Here is a 19,730-nt window from a genome sequence, read left to right on the forward strand (position 1 = left end):
GCAGCGAAGCACCAGATGAAGCCCACTTTTGTGCTGATGTCGTTCATATTCCGGGAATAATAGAATATTCTTATAAATGAATATTGGGTATTCGATTCGCAAATCGAATACTTCAAGTGATTGATATTCAATTCGAATTCGAGAACTCGAATATTCGCACACCCCTAGTTTCTTTGTCTTTGTGTTGCCCTAACATGCAACCATCCCACATTCTGAAAATGTCATTACTTCCATTACTGTTTACTTCCATTCTGTCTGTTTCACTAGCACTTACAATTCCAATGCTGGTTTTCAGTGTCCATGAAGGATTTTCGAAGTGCAAGTTGTTTTTACAGTTTTCAGTTTGCCTCATGAGAACAACACCTTGTTTCATTGTAAAAATAATTTGACTGCACATTTGCAAATAAACATGTATGCCTTGTGTTAAGCCAAAACACTAATACATATTCCATATTAGCCCTTTTCAAATGCATGTCCTGGAGCATTTTTCTAAGGATCAGCAGCACATAACTGAGAAGATGTTAGTTTACTGGGGCTTAACTGTTCTTAAGCCTTTATCCTATGACATGATATTGGAAATTTAATTCAATACTCGAAGGGCAATTCTGCAGATATTTGTATTAGAAAATTTTGATATTCACACACCTCTACTTGACCCATAAGAAGATTGTGACATAATTTCAGGTGTTCCGTGCTGATCAGTTTTGTTCACTTTGGTCAATGTACTCATATCCGTATGTGGATTGGTGACCCACTGTGTGGGAAATTGGAAAAACGTATCTCGTCCTTCTGGCACATACATTGACTCCAAAAGATGTTTTTCTTTTGGTCTGGGCATTTCCATTCCCTTGATGATGTTTACAAGCGGTCACAAAATTCTCAAATGAAAATGCTTCATATGAAGCGCAGCACGGCTCTTTGTAACTTATGTATCACCTGATGTGTAAGTCTGCTCCAAATTAGTTATTTATAGTTTATTATTATTTGTATTTTGGTGTAGCTGGAAAGGATTGGACCACAGCACCAGGCGGGAAGCGACAGCTTACTCACGGGTGCAGCCTTCTTCAAGATGAGAGAAGTAAGTCGCTGGATTTGTTTGGGCTTCTAGGGTGATCTTGGAGCATTTGTAAACCTTGCTAAAAAGGCAATAATGAGCAGACGGTTAGACGCAGTTTTCTTATTATTGTTGCACTAGATAGAAACGCAGATTTTTGACATCACCTTCTTGTCTGTTCTGTTGTGATCAAACTCGATCTTATTAGTCCTTAGAATTACGATTACCATAAAGCTGGCATTTTTCATTTCTTGGTTTGTATACTTGATACTGCTTACTAGACGTTGCTGGTGTTTCCATCCAGTGCTGTGCAGGGAGATGGTGAAACACAGGCAGAGCTGTTACTTTGGTTTCGTTTGTACTCTGAGGTTGGCTTTGTAGCGCTCACTTGCAAGTGGAGGGTTGAAGCCAGAATGAGCTGCAGTTCGTGATGGTTTTTTGACTCACCGTCAGCAAGTGCAGGGTGTGAAGCACTAGACAGAGCAGTGTGGGAAGGTGGTCTATGGGTTGCGTGCGGCACTGGGATATGGTAGCCAGAGTGAATTGAGTTAGGCAGTGCATGCTGCACTACAGGCGCTAGAGGGACCGACATGTTGAGCTTGGGTGCTCAGCAGGTAGTGGTGAACTACTCAACATGTTGGACAAGATAAAGTTTTGAATGTTTTGAATAAAGAATGATGTTTTGAATGTGAGATTACGTATTATATTGACAGGAACAATGACACCTATGAGCATTCGTGAAATCAACAATCGCACCTCGTCCATGAGTTTGTATGTGCAACTGCCTGCTGACACAGCTGGGTTTTATATCTGTATGCTGGTAAAAAATCCCTCAAGCATATGTAGGGCTTTGTGCTTTCGCGTTTTATGTTTCCTGAAAATTTGGGGGCCAAAAGTTGGGTTTTATTTTGGGAACTGTAAAATCTGGTAAAACAGGCAGAAAAGCAGTTTTTCAGGTGGAAAATAAAGAGTGCTTCTCGGAATTTAGGTGAACACAAGATGCAGAACAGTCGTGCTGATCGTGCAGTACTTAGCATTCTCTTGTGCCCATCTTGGTGGCTGAATTGGCACTTTACCAAGTTTGTTTTTGGGATTTTTCTGGTTTTACCCCAAGTGATAATGATGCAAATTGGGGGTGGGCAAAAATGGGTTTTACTAGGTTTATAACTCTACAACATACATAAGTCTCTAAGCATGTATAGGGCCTTGCGCGCTGCACAGTTTTGGTTATGTCGATGGATTTTTTGCACTTGGAAGTAGCCCGCTCAATGTCTCCTTTACCAACATCGCGATAGTGCGAGTGAAGGAAATTACTTGTCAGTGTCACACAGGCAGTGTGCTATGCTCCTGCTTTCGGTTTGCAATCCACTTCACGACACCAAGTCCACTTGAGCATTTCTATGAGATTTGCCGTAAATATAATAGTATTTGAACATGGAAGGATACAATTACTAGAGCACTGCACGGACCCGGGCTTACCTGAAAGCCCGAGCCCGTGTAGTGCTCTAGTGAAAGCCCGAGCCTGTCGTGTGGGCCGGGCCGGGCTTCACGTTGTTTATGCGGGCCTGGGCCGGGCTCGGGTTTTAGCCAACAGGCCTGGGCCGGGTACGGGCTTGACAACTCTGGCCATGGTCGGGCATGTACGCGAACATATTTCATGAGACTGGACAGCTGAATTTTCATGTCACCTTTTTTTCCATTGGGTATGGGATATCATGGTATTCTCTTAGCTGAGAACTATCACTTTTTTATATGTGATCATGCTTATTTCGTGTAATGGGTCTGGATTTCACACGTGCACTCACACACATTTGAGGATGATAGGTGTGGCGGGTGCACTGAGAGTCCAGCACGAGGGTCAGTTAAGTTAGGTGTTCCGACATATTTCGTTCGCGTGAATGTTCAAGAAAGGGGAACTAACACCGGTGCATGCGCAATAGAGCGTAGATGAGTCTCTCTTGAACTGCAAGGTACACTACATACATATCGCCCACGCGCCGCTGCGCGCTGCCTTCCCAAGCAAGCAAGCACCAAGCACAGAGCGGCTTGACGGCAGAGAAACACAGCCGCTCCGTTCAAGCGAACCTCCTCACTCTCCACCAATTAGCTGCGTCCTTTTCCTCACTGTGCTCTTTAGTAAATCTAAATATGCCTCGAGAACACATAGAGCAGAAGCGGGCCCGGGCTGTCTATAGAAATCTATAGATGATGTCGGGACCAGGCTGGGTGTAGGCCGTAGGAGCCGGGCACGGTCCTGAAAATTAGGCCCGTGCAGTGCTCTAACAGGTACCCATCGTTCCTCTAGTGATTGAAAGCCATCTTGATCTGTGTACACCATCTGCATTAGAAGTTTAATTAAGACCCCCTTATATAGCCTGGTGACTATGCCAGATCACATGATAGTTATCGCCCAAACATGAGCGCCCAGACGCTTGTGTTTTCAGTCGTTTAGATCACGCTAGGGGCTAGGCGGTTGCTCGTGTTGTGGTTCCGTCGTCTGCTAATCATGGTTACGCACGGTTTCATGAAAACTACGGGTGAGGTTTCAGTGCACAGTTATGTGTACAGCCTTCTGTTGCACCTTTGTGACAAAAAAGTTGCAGAGTGAAGTAATAAAGTACCAAATATTTTACTGATCAAATACAGTGGAGTGTCATCAATTCAAACCCTGACAATTCAAACTTCCTGTTAATTCAAACAACTTTGAAATTTTTGTTTGGCCTTTTGTGTTTGCAAAGTATTTAAAAACTGCTTAATTGAAACTTTTTACTCCCTTTTACAACATTCCTGCCAGCAAAAAACAGCCAACACAGTGTTGCTTTCACTAAGTGACACTGCATTGGCACTAAACTGACAAAAGGGAAACTTCAAAATACTGAAAAGGCAGGTACTCCTCCTGTGGCTACAGTGACTACAGACAGTTCAAATCTTCCAGTAAGTGGGTCAGTTTTGCCAGGGAAGTCAAAACTAGCTTTTCGGGTTAGGGTCAAAAGTCTTCGCGCACAGTGATAGTCCAATTATCTGGTGTGATGAACAGTGTGGTTTATTACTAAAGGTGATAGCAGTGTCCATAAGTACTATCCTTCAGCATACAAGACCACAACCGTATGCCCTAGCGACATAATACTCTCTTGTGACGTACATTTAGATGCATGTCTGATAATTCAAACAAAAATTCTGGTCCCCTGGAGTTTGAATTAATGAGAGCCTACTGTACTACAGTTGGGCCTACGGGGTTAAACATGCATTGCAGTCCTTTAAGGAAAGCAGCTCTATACTCGTGTGATGAATGGTCAACATGATTAATACCGGAGATCTTTAGACAGTTTATTCATTCATGCTGTAATGCTGTTAGTGAAGATCATATGATATGTGCTTTGTGCTGTTCCTACCTAATGCCACTGGAGCACTCCGCTCATTAGATAGCTCTTCGCTGCACATCTCTTACGTCGGTCTGAGTTCAGCCCAGTTCTTCCTCAGAATCATACTTGATGCTGTCATTGTCCAAGTCAGGGAAATAATGAAGTGAAGGAAAAATTATTGATTGTTCACAGAACAATGATGATCTGGAGCGGGGATTCTCAAACTGGGTTCTGCGACGCCACACCAAGGGTTCCGTGGGCAGTTGCCACGAGCATGAGCTGTCATATTTACTCGCATATTGAACGCACACCAACTTGAGCGGCGAAATGCTGTTACTTTTTTGTTCCCTGCACATTAAAAGCACCCATCTTGTGCAAATCGCATCATTAAACGCAAAAATCATCTCTAGCAGCACCAGCCAGCGTATCGCACTCGCGCGGCCGCTCGGATCGCACAATCAATGAGATGGAGTGCCTGGTGTCAGAGTGACTGATTAACAACTAATGCGCTGGACATGAGATAGAACGAAAGACCATTTGATTTGGGAGAATCGCGACGTTCGATTCCCGGGAGACCGCCGCAGATATCTCAGAATAAATCGTGATGATGATTCAGAATTGTGACGTTGGATTTCTGGGAGATGACCGCGGATCTCAGAATGAAACGGAAATTAAGTGTGCCTTAAGTGTTGAGTTCCAATTTCCCCCCGTGTATTGGACCCACCCTTTCAATGGCAGCGATGTTTCTGGGAAAAAAATGTGCGTCTTATATGCGGATAAATGTGGCATAAGGAACTCTAGCTCGTTACAGTCGCAGCTAAATCCCCACTGGGAGTGTCCTTCAGTGCAATAAAAATAAATGTGCTCTCTCTGATTAGTTTTGTGTGATCCCACTTGTGTTCTTTCAAGAGTAGATCTGGTTAGCTGGGGGGGGTTCTTCCAGTGTGCCCGCAAATGTGCAGGGGTTTCCTTTGCCTGCAAAGTTTGAGAACCCCTGGACTGGAGGACAGAGACACCATGTCCACGGCCCCTAAACGAGCTGGGCGGCTTCTCTCTCACGTGCACTTCCCCATTTCCAGATATTACTGAGCAACCGAATGTCTGACTGGTTTGAGACCGGGAGAGAAGAGTGCTAGAAAATTGCTAGTGCTCAGAAAGTGCCAAGGGATCGCATACACTTGCCAGATTTTTTAGTCAGTGGCACAATAACGCTTTATTTCTAAAGTCTCTGTTCAGTTTCTGAAGGTGGCTTGAATAAGCTGTCTATGCATATTGCTTCACTGTACAGACATAGGACAGCACATTGCGGTGAAATTCTACCAGTGTAGCACTCTGACTGTATACTCATGATCGTGTTAACTGCTGCAGGAATCGCAGCAGTTGTTGCAAGCCTGAGCCTTATGCTGGCAAGTTCAGAAGTCACGATTTCATCATCAGTTATCTTGGCATAAAATTATGCGCAGCTGTTGCCATTGGTGTACCTATCAAATCTTACAAAAGAGGGGATTATCACGTCTAGGTCAGGGAGATCTACAACCGAAGCTGGCCCATCTGGTTTAAAGGAGCAATGAGGTGGCCTCGTTCATCAAGTGGTCCACCAGGAGTTACCATGCAAAATATTTTTGCTCTGCAGTGCGTTCTAGCTATACAATCGAATTTACAAAAAACAGCCTGAGAAAGCAGCCGCAAGCGGCCGACACAATGCTCTCGTGACGTGGTGAAAGCTCCGTGCCTTGTTTCTTTGTTTTTTCTTGGCAGCTCATGTGCCGCTTACATATGTTTGAGCTGTGCCGCTGTACATCACTGGTTACGTGAGGGGAGTAGCGTACGTCACGCAGTCCTCTTGTTCTGTGATGTGGTCGTTTCACGAGGAAAAGGATTTTTCAAAGGTGAGCGGAACAGAGCCCTCACTCTGTAGGTCACCTACGCTCATCGTTCTTTCGCAGGAATCCACTTTATTTGTTGAACACTCTGCACCAATAAACAGAAAAACTTGGGTGTCACCTCAGTGCTCCTTTAAGAAAAAAAGAGAACACAACTGGGACTCGATCCTCAACTTTTCGTTATTCCGTACCATGTGATAAATGCACAGCTTCGCTATGATTTGTCCCGTGCGATGACCAGTCGTTTTGTTTCTTCGAAATCTTAGCCTACGGAAACGGGTTTTCATGTCACGTTTGGAGTGTGCCAACTTCAAATAATAACAATAACGAAAGGTATGTTGAGCTCAGCATCGGGCCCCTGCTCAGGATCTGGCAAAGAAAGTTGCCAGGAAGTGACCTTGTGGATACACCATTATGTGGAAAAAAAATTCTCTAGAGCAAGGCGTCAGAATGAGAAATTAAGAACAGCTGTGCACTGTCCTAGCACAAATTAGCTTAAATAGTGTGGAAGAATTAGGTCTGTGGAGCGAACAGCATTTCATTTCCAGTATTCCACGAGAGGATAGTGCAATTTGCCACTACAATGCGCTGCCTAACTCACTTTGTGGTGGCCACCGATGATGGCCACCACAAAGTAAGTTAGGCAGCGCATTGTAGTAGCACATTGCACTGAGCTTCATTTCAGCCTCAATCCCACTGCTACACACAAGTGATACAGCCGTTAACCCACTTCTGTGTCCAGTGCTTCACATCCTGCTCGTGTTAACAGTGCGCTCACAAAACCTGTACACAATACACTTCCTCACTCAATAACAAAACTTCATTCCAGCTTCAAAACTCTTTTTGATGGCGATCTGTGTGCGTACCTCAAGCCAGGTGGAGTTTCTGGGAGTGGTAGCAATTCTCTGGGGAATAACCATTATCCCTAAAACTTCCTATGACGACATTCGATATTTTCCCGCACTATGGTGCAAAACAGCTTCCTTGCATGTGGTTACACCATGTTGGGAATTTGAGGGACACTTATAATTAGAGCCTGAAGTTTTTGGGAAATATTTTTTTTCTAAATTGGGGGGGCAAAAATCGGGTAAATAAACATGTACATGTACTCTAAATTCATGCAAATTCGGGTGGAAAAACTTCCAGTATGGTATATTCGGGGAGAAATCGGGCTCAGCTACTCAAACTAAACATACTGGTTTGATAGAAAGGGTGATGGAACTGTATTTTCTGCCAAACAAGTTAGTGTGGATTCCCACAGACGTCTCAGTGAGGGCAATTTGGCGGGTAAAAGTCTGGTTTCACCCTAAAGAGGCAACCGTCAATTCAAGGTGCAAATTCAGGGAAGAATCAGGTTAAACCCTAAAACATCACTCTACTTATACTACATCACTCTACTTATAACTCATAAACAAATAAAACATCACTCTACTTATAATTGAGACACTGGTGGTACTGTCAGCAGCTAATTTTTTGGCTGCCTTTGAGCCATAAAATCAATGTGATTATCTAGCAGCCTGAATTCTTATTCGAAGGTTAGATTCATAAGTAAAGAGAAAACGGTTGAGAGCGTTAAACAGTTTAATTTGCGAAAAACGAGACTTTCGTGCAGTAGGCTGCACTTCTTTAGGTTTGAGGACCTGCTACAAATAGTCAAGAATATATCAAATCCCAGTCACAAAAGAGTAGAGGGCGAGGGTTGAGAAGAATACAAATAAATGTACTACAAAGGAGGTGACTCCTTTGTAGTATGACTATGAAATTAGGTTGAACTTAGGTTGACAGTAAAACTGTTCTACTCAAGTTTGTGTCTATTTTCTAAAGTAGTTCACGATTGCTTGTTGCTGCTTGCAACAAGTCTTGTAAGAGGCAGTGCCTGCTCCTACCATAACTATCCTATTTTCGGTTGTTGCTGATCGTACAACAGATACTCTATAAATTTTGCGGGCCTAAATTTTCGTGAATCGAGTAACAGGGACATATTGGCAAGCGCTAAATTTTGCGAGCTCCCCGAACTCCTCTATCTCATCCTTCTCTGTTTTGAAATTTTCATGTGCCCTTAAAGTTGGCGAATTTTCTTGATTCGCAACAACTCGCAAAAATAAAGGGCTTGCAAAATAAAAGGGTTTTACAGCATCACAAATGCTTACATGGGAACAATGAGTGTAGCTGGCCTGCCGGACGTGCCTGATCATCACATGCTCTAGAATCCCTTGCATACCTTCTACAACGCGAAACCAAGCGAGGTTGGCATCAGTTTGGCGAGACAGGAGGCAGTTATGTGGCCTGGAGCATATTCGGTCGTTTCAGCATGCACTCTTTCTAGTGGAAAAATTTACAATGGCAAATGAGGGCTCCTACTGTCTTGACATCACAGAAGCAGGAAGGGGCAAGGGCATGTTTTTATATTGAACTGCACACTACTAAGATACTGTTCAAATACAGTGCACCACAGTGCTAGGATACTGTTCAGCAATAATTCTGCATGACAGACTGCTTAGGGTTTCGAGCGGTCCTAATAGCCATTTCCTTGTGTCAATACTCTGAAAAGTGGTGCTGTATGCTATGAGACAAGGTCTACGCAGAGGGAAAAACTCAGGACATTTCGTTGATGAGCATGAATTAAAGGAGCCCAGAAAGCCATCCAAAAGATTTTGTTTCCGACGCATTATGAAAGGATATGACTTGACTTGGCAACCAACACAAAAAAATTTTTCACACACATTTTCCTGGAAAGAAACTCCCCTGAATTCCAACATGCACGTTCCTGCTCAACTTGCTATGCAGGGCGAAATGAGGAGGAGGAGGAGGAAGCAAAACATCACCGGTGATGTCATTACGATTACAAGAAAGACCATGCTCCAATAGACGATATGCAAAACCCAGCGTCGTCTTGTAGCACGCACGGAAACCTCCGGAATTCCGCCATGTCTGAGGCTCCCTCCCAGACCAGAGTCATACGCACGACTCACGTCCAGCTATTCTATCACGTGTCTTGCCTCACACATGTGCCGTTTCACTATGTTATTCACATGGTGAGATGAGGGGTTCAAAAGGGCATGCTTCTGTACGCCCTATCCTTCTGGGCATGCTGGTAAGAGTGCTTCTGGATTCCTTGTTGCATTGGAGCGCTGTCATTTCGATTTTGGGAGAGAGAATTACGTTAACCTAGTGCATAGGGGGGGGGCTGCTCTTTGCCCTATGACATATTAAGACACTTCTGTACAGTTCATATAAGCACTGTTTAGTGCACTGTAGACAGCATAAACATTTGGTATAAAAGCTTGATACGATTGCGGCAAGTATCGGTGGTCAATTAACCTAAAACTATCTATGTTTCTGGACACTATCAATGACTTATTGATAGTTTTGCATCACTACTTCATCACTACGAGTTCCCATGGTAGTTTTCTCTCTGGCTTCTTCTTGAATGTGAAGACTGATGGCACAGCAAATTCATAGAGGCCCTGTCTTCCATTTGGCATGTTGGGGCAAAATCAGACTCTTTGAAGTGTCGTGAACACACCTTTGCTCTGTCAGCTTTCAACTTATCTTTTCTCATGATGGCTAGCAGTCATTTCTGTTGGAGAGAAGACTGTAAGGTGAGCATGAAGTGACCTGACACTAAACGATTGAAACAGTCAGAGTGCACCGTCTCAGGGGCACATCTGAGGAGGACCTATCCGTCTGGTAAACAGTCACATGAAATGCGGTGCAACCAAACGTGACAGTTATGTGGTAGATGCTCAAATATTGGAAACCCAGACTCACCGAGCTTAGAAAGATCACATTTTATACCAGTCCGTAACAGTGAGTATCACAGTGGGTTTCATAGCAGCAACTGCAATCGTACTAAGCTTTTATTTTGTACCAAATGTTTCTGCTGTATAAAGTGCACTAACGAATTCTCAAATGAGCTGTACTGAACTGTATAAATTTCTCCTGGGATGGGATAACAAAGCATTGTTACACTAGGTTAACGTAATTTCCTTGCCCAACCTATGTCACCGCGCTCAATGCTTTCGATGCATTAAGGAATACAGACATTTGAGGCTCTGTTACCTAGTTCACATTCCCCTTTGAAACCCACGTCTCATCACACAAATAAGATAGTGAAACAGCATATGTGAGAAGCATGCCATGCGAGAGAACTGTTGTATGACAGTCGTTTGCATTGCTCGGGCCGGGTAGGACGCCTCAGACATGGCAGAATGACGATAGCTTCCCGGGAGTGCTACAAGATGGAGCTAGGTTTCGCATACAGTCTATCGGGGCAGGCGCTTTGCACATTTTTATTTTTTTTTTCAGTTCTCGCAGTGTAGCAGACGACGTTCTCCAAATCTGGTAGCGGGCGACTTCAAAGCAGCTTGGGCGGCTGGTTGCGAGCATTGCGACCGTTGCGCATGGTCGAGATTTTTAGAATGGAATTCTGCAAGCTTGATGTCTGTTGAATGAATCCCTTTGCATAGTGTATTTTAGTAGTTGGGTTAACGGCTTGGTATAAAAAAGGGTAGTGGCTGGAGCGCTTTCGGTGCTTCTTTAATGTGTTGGACTCCAGGTGGAGGTTTGTTATTGATATGAAGGAACAGTAACAATTTTCCAGCACCTGTGCTCCTGTACTGATTGAAAGTGCATGATTTATGTTCGTCCCACTAACGGCAGTTGGTGCACAAATGTGCCATGAGGGACAAATATCAGTAACTCTTTCTTTATTGAAGCCTGGTTTCTCTCATGAGAACAAGCCTTTCAAAATACTGTCCATAGAGGAATTACTGACTGTGTGTGTATCAGCCATTGTGACAAAGAACCATATCAACTGTTTGCCACAGTAAAAAGTCATGTGAAATGCATGTGACCCCATGGTTAAGACTACATAACTTCACTTGGTGAAATTGCTAATGAAGTGCAGCGTAGCTGGAACAACAAGGTCCCACATGAAACTGAGCAGGCATGGTGCACACTATGAAATAAATGGAGGAAATGTTTCCGCACTTCTATGATATGAAGTCTGTGTTTGCACTGTTAGGCAAGCAGAACTATTCTGACAGGTATGTTCATGACCTTTCCTGGAAAGCACATGACCCAGAAGTATTTGCACATAAAATATACGCACATGAGCTGTGCTTTACCACAAGAACTAATGAAGGATTGCATAACTGCAATGCATTTTTCATAACTTAGAAATTTTTTGGGGGGTTCAAAAACATTCATAGTATGATACATATTATGATTCAAACTTTGAAACCTAAGTGCTTGACATACCACTAGAGCGTTATTCACCATTTTATTTAAAACAAGAAAATGATTGAATATACAGGTCCTAGTGTTGTTATTGTGGAGGTAAATCTGTCTAGCATTTATATTGACCGGGATCTTTTTCTCATTTGAGGGTACTAACATTTGAGATAATGCTACTTTCATTGTTATGCACCATAATATGTAATCAATGACCATGAGACTGCTTCTGCTGCTTAGAAAATTTGTATTAGCATGTGTAGCACGCAGTGGCATAGCCAGACCTCCAAGGTGGGGGGCTCGATACGAAAACTCCCCCCCGCTGATCCTGGGCGCGACAACACACACATACTTGTGCACACCGCAAAATGCGGATGAAAAAAAAAATGATTTGGGCGTTCACAATACGATTACATGTAGGCTGTCATGACCAATGAGGCGGTGTCACGCGATTTGAAGTACGTATTGTGAAAAGCTCATACTTTGAAAACCATTCAAGAGTGCTGCTTAGATAGACGCCATGAACTGCAAGAACTTTCGCGATCGTCACACTTGTCCCCCATATATGTTATTTTCTCCTTGGATTTGCACGATTTGCGTAGGTCGGTCCGTGGCAGGTAGGAGGGGCTCGAGCCCCCCTGTGGCTATGCCACTGGTAGCATGTACGGTTTCCATACAGGAAAAAGACCCTCTAGAGTCTTCTGTTATAGCAGTAGTTGTAGTAGCCATGTATTGAAAGTTGAGCATGCACCTTAATCGCATGAAGAAGTTACTACCTCAATGCTAGCCTTTAATGCAAGTATTTCACACTTTTTGATGCAATGCTTTTGTGTCTATCTCCACTTTGCTCATGCACTGCAAGTGAATTAACTGCACACCTCATCTGTTGCTTGTGCTCACTCCATTCTCTTGCAGAAATTCACTCCTCTTCTGCTTAGTGAGACCAATGTGTTGTTGCCCTGGGAGACAGTGTCAAAGTTTTATACAACATGACTCGAACATTGCTGTTAGGGTAGTGGACAGTTTTCGTGAACCTGCTACATTGAATGTGAGCACAAATAAACTTTCTGTGCAGAATTGCCGCTGCCTATTACAGGTACTGTAATGAAATTCAGTTTCTTTGTTATGCAAGAAGCAACTTGTTGTAGAGCTACCTGCAAAGCGTACTGTAACAAATGATACATTGGGGATCCAATAAACATGCTCGTAAAACTGTTCCTGTGACGAGTCTCATTACCTTGCAATCGAAGACAGGAAGGACATTCTTTTGATCTAATTAGATGCCAAGAGACAGAATTACAATAGCCTTTCAAACACATTAGTTCCCACCTTTGATCCGCATAGCATATTCTCAAATGCGAATCAAGTGCGGAGAAGTACATAGTTTCATATACAGTCGAGCCCGTTTATAACGATATTGACGGGTACTCGAAATCCGATCGTTATATCAGAGTATCGTTAAAAACAAGCTTTAGCGACATTTGAGCGAAACGGGATCGCGTCAACGAAGTAGGTCTGCACAAGTAGAACGACGCTGAACACGTGCGTTTGTTGCAAGCGCAAAAGCATTTTATCTAGCTCTAAATTGACAGCTTTGTGTCGAAAGGTTTTCCAAGGACAACATAACCGCCGAGACCACGTGAGGCTCTGCACCTTCTAAGATCGCCGACTTCGTCCATTGCTTATCATCCAGTGCCGTAGTCCTCGTCATTCGCACTGTTGGAATTTCATTGTCCATCAGAACGCGCCTCCCCCACGGGTCATTCGTCGATGCGTGTTTGGGTGGCGACACACAGCTGTCTGCCAACACACGTTTTGGGAGCCACAGTACTTAGCAAGGTTTTGCACCAGTACAAAATCCGTCGAGCACGTGGAACTTTGGATCGAGCCACGAGTCTTCCCTCGTCAAAACGCGTCTCGGAGTCGCAGACGCCATCGTAGCATGCAGCAAACCAGAAAAAAAAAAGAGAAGACTTGAAGGCGAAAGAACAATGTGGAGAGGGAACCTCCTCCACTTCTCGCGATCTCCTTCTGCCCTTTCGAAATCCCCGGCAGTCATGCGCAGATAAATAGGCTGAGCACGGAGCCTAAGGCTCTTGAAAATGCCACAATAATTTGTTTTCAGTGAAAAGGTGCAATCTTGCTTTTCGATTTTTACGCGTTTTACCGGCCGCCGGGAGAATTCTGATCGTTATACGCTAGCAAACACCGATACACCGATACGCTAACATCGATAACACTAACATAAGACTCAATGGGTGAGCTGACGGGAACCAGCAATATCGGCGTTATCGTTATATCGAAGGTCGTAATAAACGGGCTCGTCTATATGTAGTTGAATGTTACTAACAGTGGTTACTCTTTCTTGACGTTACTATCAGCAGGTTCAGATTCCTGCTCCGTCAAGTGTAGGAGCTCACAGATTTGGGACAGAAGTTGTTCTTAATGTCAGCGATTCTCAAAATGTTAGTCTGGTGCCTTCGATCTAACATTCCTTGGACATCTGCAAGTCTGTCCCGCTGACCAGTGACAGCATCTTGATGCTCGTCATAGAGCAGTAACTGAATGCATTCATGGAGCAGGGGTCAAGCCATGTCTCAGCATCTCGATGTAAACAGGAGGCAAAAGGGGAATTGAAAGATGACTATCCTCTGGGGCAAGGTGTGCAGCAGCAACTGCCAAGAACAGGAACCAGACTCCAATTTTGAACTATGGCATAATGTTGGCACACCCCAAAGACTGTGCGACGGTAGTATACGCACATCATCTTGATGGGCTGGAATTGTAAATAAATGCTGCGATTGGCCTTCACGTGGGAACTCATGACCAAATGGTGAAATAATACATTTATCATGTGAAACAGTATCACAAAGCTAGAGATCAGAGCCCAGATCCTCCTTTACAGAATAAGTGGATTAGAATGGTGTGGCATTGTCAGTGTTGCTACCTCTCTTTGGTATTCAGATACTGACTGCAATTCGATAACCCAGATAATCAAATTTTCGGTTGGAAACGGATACTTTTGTAATTGAGTAGTATAGGTTAGGTGGAAGCGGTGTGTACAAAAGAATGCTCAAAACAGAAGTTTGGCAGAAGCTCTGCCCTCACCGTGGATTAGCACATTGAATAGTCGCAGTGATCTTTACCTTGTTATGGTGGTATTAGGTTAAAGGGTGCCATGTATCAGCAATATTTGCACTGAAAGCAGTAACCAAGGGACATCACACCACATCATAAAAAAGATCAAGCATCCAATCTAATCACTGCTATTTATTTGCTACACAATAGAGCAATGACTCAGTGTCACCCTAAATGTAATTGGCAGTGGGTATTGTAAATGTTGAGTGTTTTAATAAAACTGGAAAATGCTGTGATCGTAACTGAGGTGTAATCACACTACGACAGCTGTCCGCAAATAATTTCAAACAGTTTTATTCTTAATTATAAATAAGCCTCGTTATTGCAATAACCAAACTTGCTATAGGTGATGTGTTGTCATTATTGTTGCTTCAAAACCAAACCCCCTTCGACCTCCATAACGTATGCTTTAACGCATTTAGCGTAACACTGCTGGAATACAAGTCCCTGTTTTTAGTTCTTACACCGTCCTTGACTGACACTAATGTTACAAGCATATATAAGACGATAGAAAGTTTTTTTTTTTGCGAGTTCTTACTGTTATTCCAGATATGGGGTAAACCTTGAAGCCCTAAACTGCTGTAAGAAATGTGAATTTGCTGAATGAAGTGCCCAGTGTTTACTTGCGTCGTTTCAGTGGCACACATGCTGAATATCAAAATCCTAGAAACCATGGGTCGACAGTGATGTAAAAGATGACACACACACACAAAACCCTGACTCCAATTTTTAATACCTTTAATTTAACCCTACCTTTTGCCCTATTCTCCATAATAATATTCCATGCACCATGGAGGCTCCAGATTTAACGGTAGATGCATGTGTGATACCTGTTCTAAACATACGAAACACCACAAATGTCACTGTCGCACCTGAGTTTAATGCACATATATAAAAGGATTATATAAAAGGTTTATGTTGAAAAATAATTTGTCATGGATCCATAGACTCAACCTCAGCACAGAGGAATGGTTGCTGCAACCATTTTGGCTCGTGAATATAAGATTATCAGCTCATTTTAGATTGTATAACTGGAAGCTTGTTTCACTGTGTAAGAAATATCTTATGCTATCTTGTACATAGTCCATTGTTCCCATTTTCAGATGTTCTTCGAAGATAACATAGACGATGCCAAGTACTGCGGCCACTTGTACGGCCTGGGAACGTCGTACGTCATGAACGGCAACACCGCGTACCACGAAGAGGCGGCACCCCCCACAGCGTCCAGCATGTCCGCTGCTTCCTGACACCAGCCGTCCTGCGCCCCTCCGTCGTCACCAAAAGACAAACAGCAGACTGTAGACAGGAGTGGTCTCCTCACCACCCAAAACCTCCTAAATGCGACCGCCACTCCGCGAAAATTTTTTTCCTGGGCGACTTTGCTGCTCTTTGCAGCCCTTTTTTTAGTAACCCTGAACCTCAGAACTGCAACTGTATGTATATACGTATCTGTATATACGTAGGTATTTTTGTGCGTTATGTTTTGGGCACACATGATATTGAAAGGTAACAGAAAAGAGAATGAAAGAAAGAAAGAAGGAAAAAAAACAAGTAGAAAGCACAAAACGTTGGCTGCTTTTGTGAACTTTCTCCTCTCCCTGTCTTTGAATCATGCTTGTGTTGGAATGAGACTTGAGAGACGTTAGCTTTGTCAGTTTCTATCTGACCATGTGGTGTAATCAGGTGTAGGTTATGGCAGTATGTGCTTCTCTTGGCATTGAAAGCTATCACATATTACAAAATCTCGCACTGTGGAATGGGTTGATAACGTTGAAGAGAAACCCCTCTTTTAACGAACGTTTTAGTTGCAAGAGGTTCTCAAATGTGCCATGTCCAATCAACATGCTCTTCTTTTAACTTGCTTTGCATTTTCTTAACTAATAACTTTTAAGACATATGTTAGGATTGATTATGAGGGTTAAAAGAGGTGTTAAGTTTGCACGTATGAGCTTATAATTGCCACCGACTTTGCTCAGGTTCACCTTTTACCATTTTTAACAGGCAAGCACATCTGGTAGTAGTAGTAGCATGCGGTATAAGTTTTATCCACAGCATATAGTTTGATCATAGTAGTTACTCTGTATGACAAACAATAAAACTTGCTGTTTTCTACAGAACCATGTTAGCAGACCTGCAACACGTTCTTTTTGCTCAGTATAATTCTAATTCTCTAGCTCTCCTGTTCACTTTACCAACCTGCCATACTGAGAGTAGTTTTGAAAAATGTAAGTATTGACCTCAAGTGATCATGCCTATTTAGTAAGATCAAAAGGATAAAAATTTCCAGCCATCAGATGCAGGGATGGTTTCAGAAATGTTTTGAACAGAAGGAAAATGATTGAAGGTATAGGTGTTTGGGGTCAAAAGTTTGAGCCAGCGTTTCAGCTATTTTATGTTAGTAAAGCGATGCCCACAATTGCGACATTTTTTACGGCTGTTGCTACTGTATGTACTTCCTTTACAAAGGCCTGCTGTTGTGTGGGATTGGTAGATCTTTGTACACTACTTTTCTATTGAGATTGAGCTCGTGCTCCATTTCAGCGCATTTTTATTTCATGAATGAAAAGCATCAAAATTTGACTTCAGTCATGGAACACTGACACTATGCTGACACTTTCATTCCAAACATCAAGTTGTGTAATGTGTGTGTCTGTCTATCATGACCCATTCATGAGACAATGCACTTTTTTTGTTTGTGCACAACTCTGCTTGAATGCTATATCCCATGTTGCTTTTATATGCTTTAGTTTCAGATGCTATGGTCTTGACCATGAAAGGTTGTGAAGCCTGCAGCTTGTGTAATGAATCATGGTTCGATTGGGAGGTCAGCCTGTATAAAAGCTCTTTAAATGCACACGATGCATACAGGAAATTTGTCTCCTACAGGCTGTGCACATTTCGAAGACAGCTTCTTTGGATCAAGCAGAACCTAATTGGATCTGCATGAGTGCAGGCAACATATTCTCAATACTATGTCAAATTGCTTTACAAAAATGCAAAAATAAAACAAAACGAAACAAATAAAAACCCTGTCTGGTGGGATCATGGAACTTACCATTCTGGAGGAATATATAAGCTATGCATTTGGCTATCAACACTGATATACCAAAGCATGCACTCCAATTAATGATTATCTAGAGTAGAGTATTAGCACCAATGTGGAAAGTACTGCAAGGTAGGACCAGTATCGGAAACACAATAGCAACCCTCCTCCTGGAAGCAAAAGAGCGACACATTGGGGACATTGCTACACATGTGAGTGCAGACCAGGCACTGCTAAGTGACAGATTGGCACCGGCAGTTTGTGATGCCAGTGCTATGAATCGTACGTGTGCAAAGTCTCCAGGTGCTGTCCTGGTGCATGGCCCAATCATGATGATGTGCTGCAAACCTTAGCATGCATTCTGTAAATGCAGCAGAGCTCCACGGTATTGGGTTACAACGGGCATCAACTCTTACATTCTAACTACAGTTGTTTTGGTGTGGCAATAATTCTTCACACGACAACACAGAAATATCAACTTCTGCATGTCTTTTCTCAATGGTTTTGGGTGCGGCTTGTAACAATAAAGAGGAGGCCTATCTGTCTTCATCATGCTGTGTGACGTTTTCCCAATGGCAGTGATTCCATGTTGTAAATAAAAGGGCACACATCCAGATGCTGGCCAGTTTCTTTATTTCACACCGTGTAGCTCTGGAAGAGGGGTCCTTTGACCCTTGCTTGCACAAATGTAGCTGAAATGGAACTCAGCCGTAATAAATCTCGGGTGGTTACCGGTTTATGAAACGGTTCACATGGAATGTCTGATGTTTCAAGCCAATTCAATAACGCTTTTTGTATGAGACGAAATGGGGGTGAATCACTTCAGTATGTTGTTATTTTGAGACAAATTAAATGCTCTCACAGGAATATCGTGGGGATCCATGAGCAGAAATCGACATGGACTAGAGCTCCATCAGCTCACGCTTTAACTATGTTCCAGTGCTATCGCATACCACACCAGCCGAAGCAAGCTCCGTGAAATAGCCATTCATGCAAGTAGGATTCCCATTTAGAACACGGAAGACAATCGTCACACACATACGTTACGTTACGTTACGTTACGTTACCACAGATTTGCAACACTACTCTAGATCTGAAAAAGATATAATGGCCCTACTTAAAACGAACAAGTTAGGAACGACCGTCAAAGTTTGCATTAGCCCTATGGAAACCTCCAACGGATACAACGATATGACTCAACATGAACAAATTGGTCACTACAAATGCAAATACTGTTAACCCTGTAGTTCGTCACTGCATTTCTCCTCTAGGGTAGCAGAAAACGGACGACACCTGAAGTGCGTGCACTCGCAAGATGTCATGTGACGGATGAGCGATTCTTTTTTTTTGGGGGGGGGGGGGGGGGTGACCAATCACGTAGAAGCACCCTCCCCACTTTTCACATGTGCGACGCCCAGTCTTTCTCTCGACATCGTGAAAGGTAGTCCTCGCTCGCGGCACATCCACGAGAAGGTGAAAGTGTATATGAAAGTGGCCATAACTCATGAGCTCTCTAAAGGTAGGCATTAAATTGCCCTTATCAATGGCTGTGCAGACGATAAAACTGCAGTGGATGGAAATCAAGCGCAAAGCTTTGGAAAGTGTCTTCAAAGGGCTTGATTTATTCAACCGCCCCTGACCATCACAGCTCGTGAGGCCAGCTATGACAGAGAAGGAAACTATAGCGGGTGCAACTATGACAAACGTCTCTAGGAGAAAAGCTGCTGCTGCGAAGCTTACAGAATTGCAAATCTTTTTGCGAGAGGTGATGTGCAACTGATAGCACGTTTAAGCGACGAAGCCGCTGTTGACGATGTACGGCCCGTAAAGTCAACGAACTTTCGGAAAACCACAAGACACTGCCATCGCCTTCACCCAGTTTCATAATGATGGAAGCACTGCGCTATGTTCATTTGCTTTGTGATTTCGCGCACACATAGGCGCTTCAAGGCGGCCTGCACCGTCCACATACAAACCGGCATAAGATATTTTCAGTAAAAACTTTCACATAAGCT

At 43.3% G+C, this 19,730-nt stretch overlaps 1 protein-coding gene across 5 annotated transcripts in view; it reads left to right on the forward strand.

Moving 5' to 3' along the window:
- LOC135394383 (CCR4-NOT transcription complex subunit 7-like) overlaps positions 1-18,329 on the forward strand; it is a 65,044-nt gene extending 46,715 nt beyond the window's left edge. For 3 of the 5 annotated variants that reach the window (XM_064625108.1, XM_064625106.1, XM_064625107.1), the window contains exons 6-7: positions 1,001-1,078; positions 10,608-12,439. In XM_064625108.1, the coding sequence (XP_064481178.1) occupies positions 1,001-1,078; positions 10,608-10,754 (225 nt within the window). In that variant the 3' untranslated portion in view covers positions 10,755-12,439. The other 2 variants (XM_064625110.1, XM_064625109.1) reach the window with 2 other exon arrangements.
- Positions 18,330-19,730: the final 1,401 nt, after the last annotated feature.

The sequence above is a fragment of the Ornithodoros turicata genome, chromosome 5, assembly GCF_037126465.1.
Source record: "Ornithodoros turicata isolate Travis chromosome 5, ASM3712646v1, whole genome shotgun sequence".
Lineage (NCBI taxonomy): Eukaryota > Metazoa > Arthropoda > Arachnida > Ixodida > Argasidae > Ornithodoros > Ornithodoros turicata.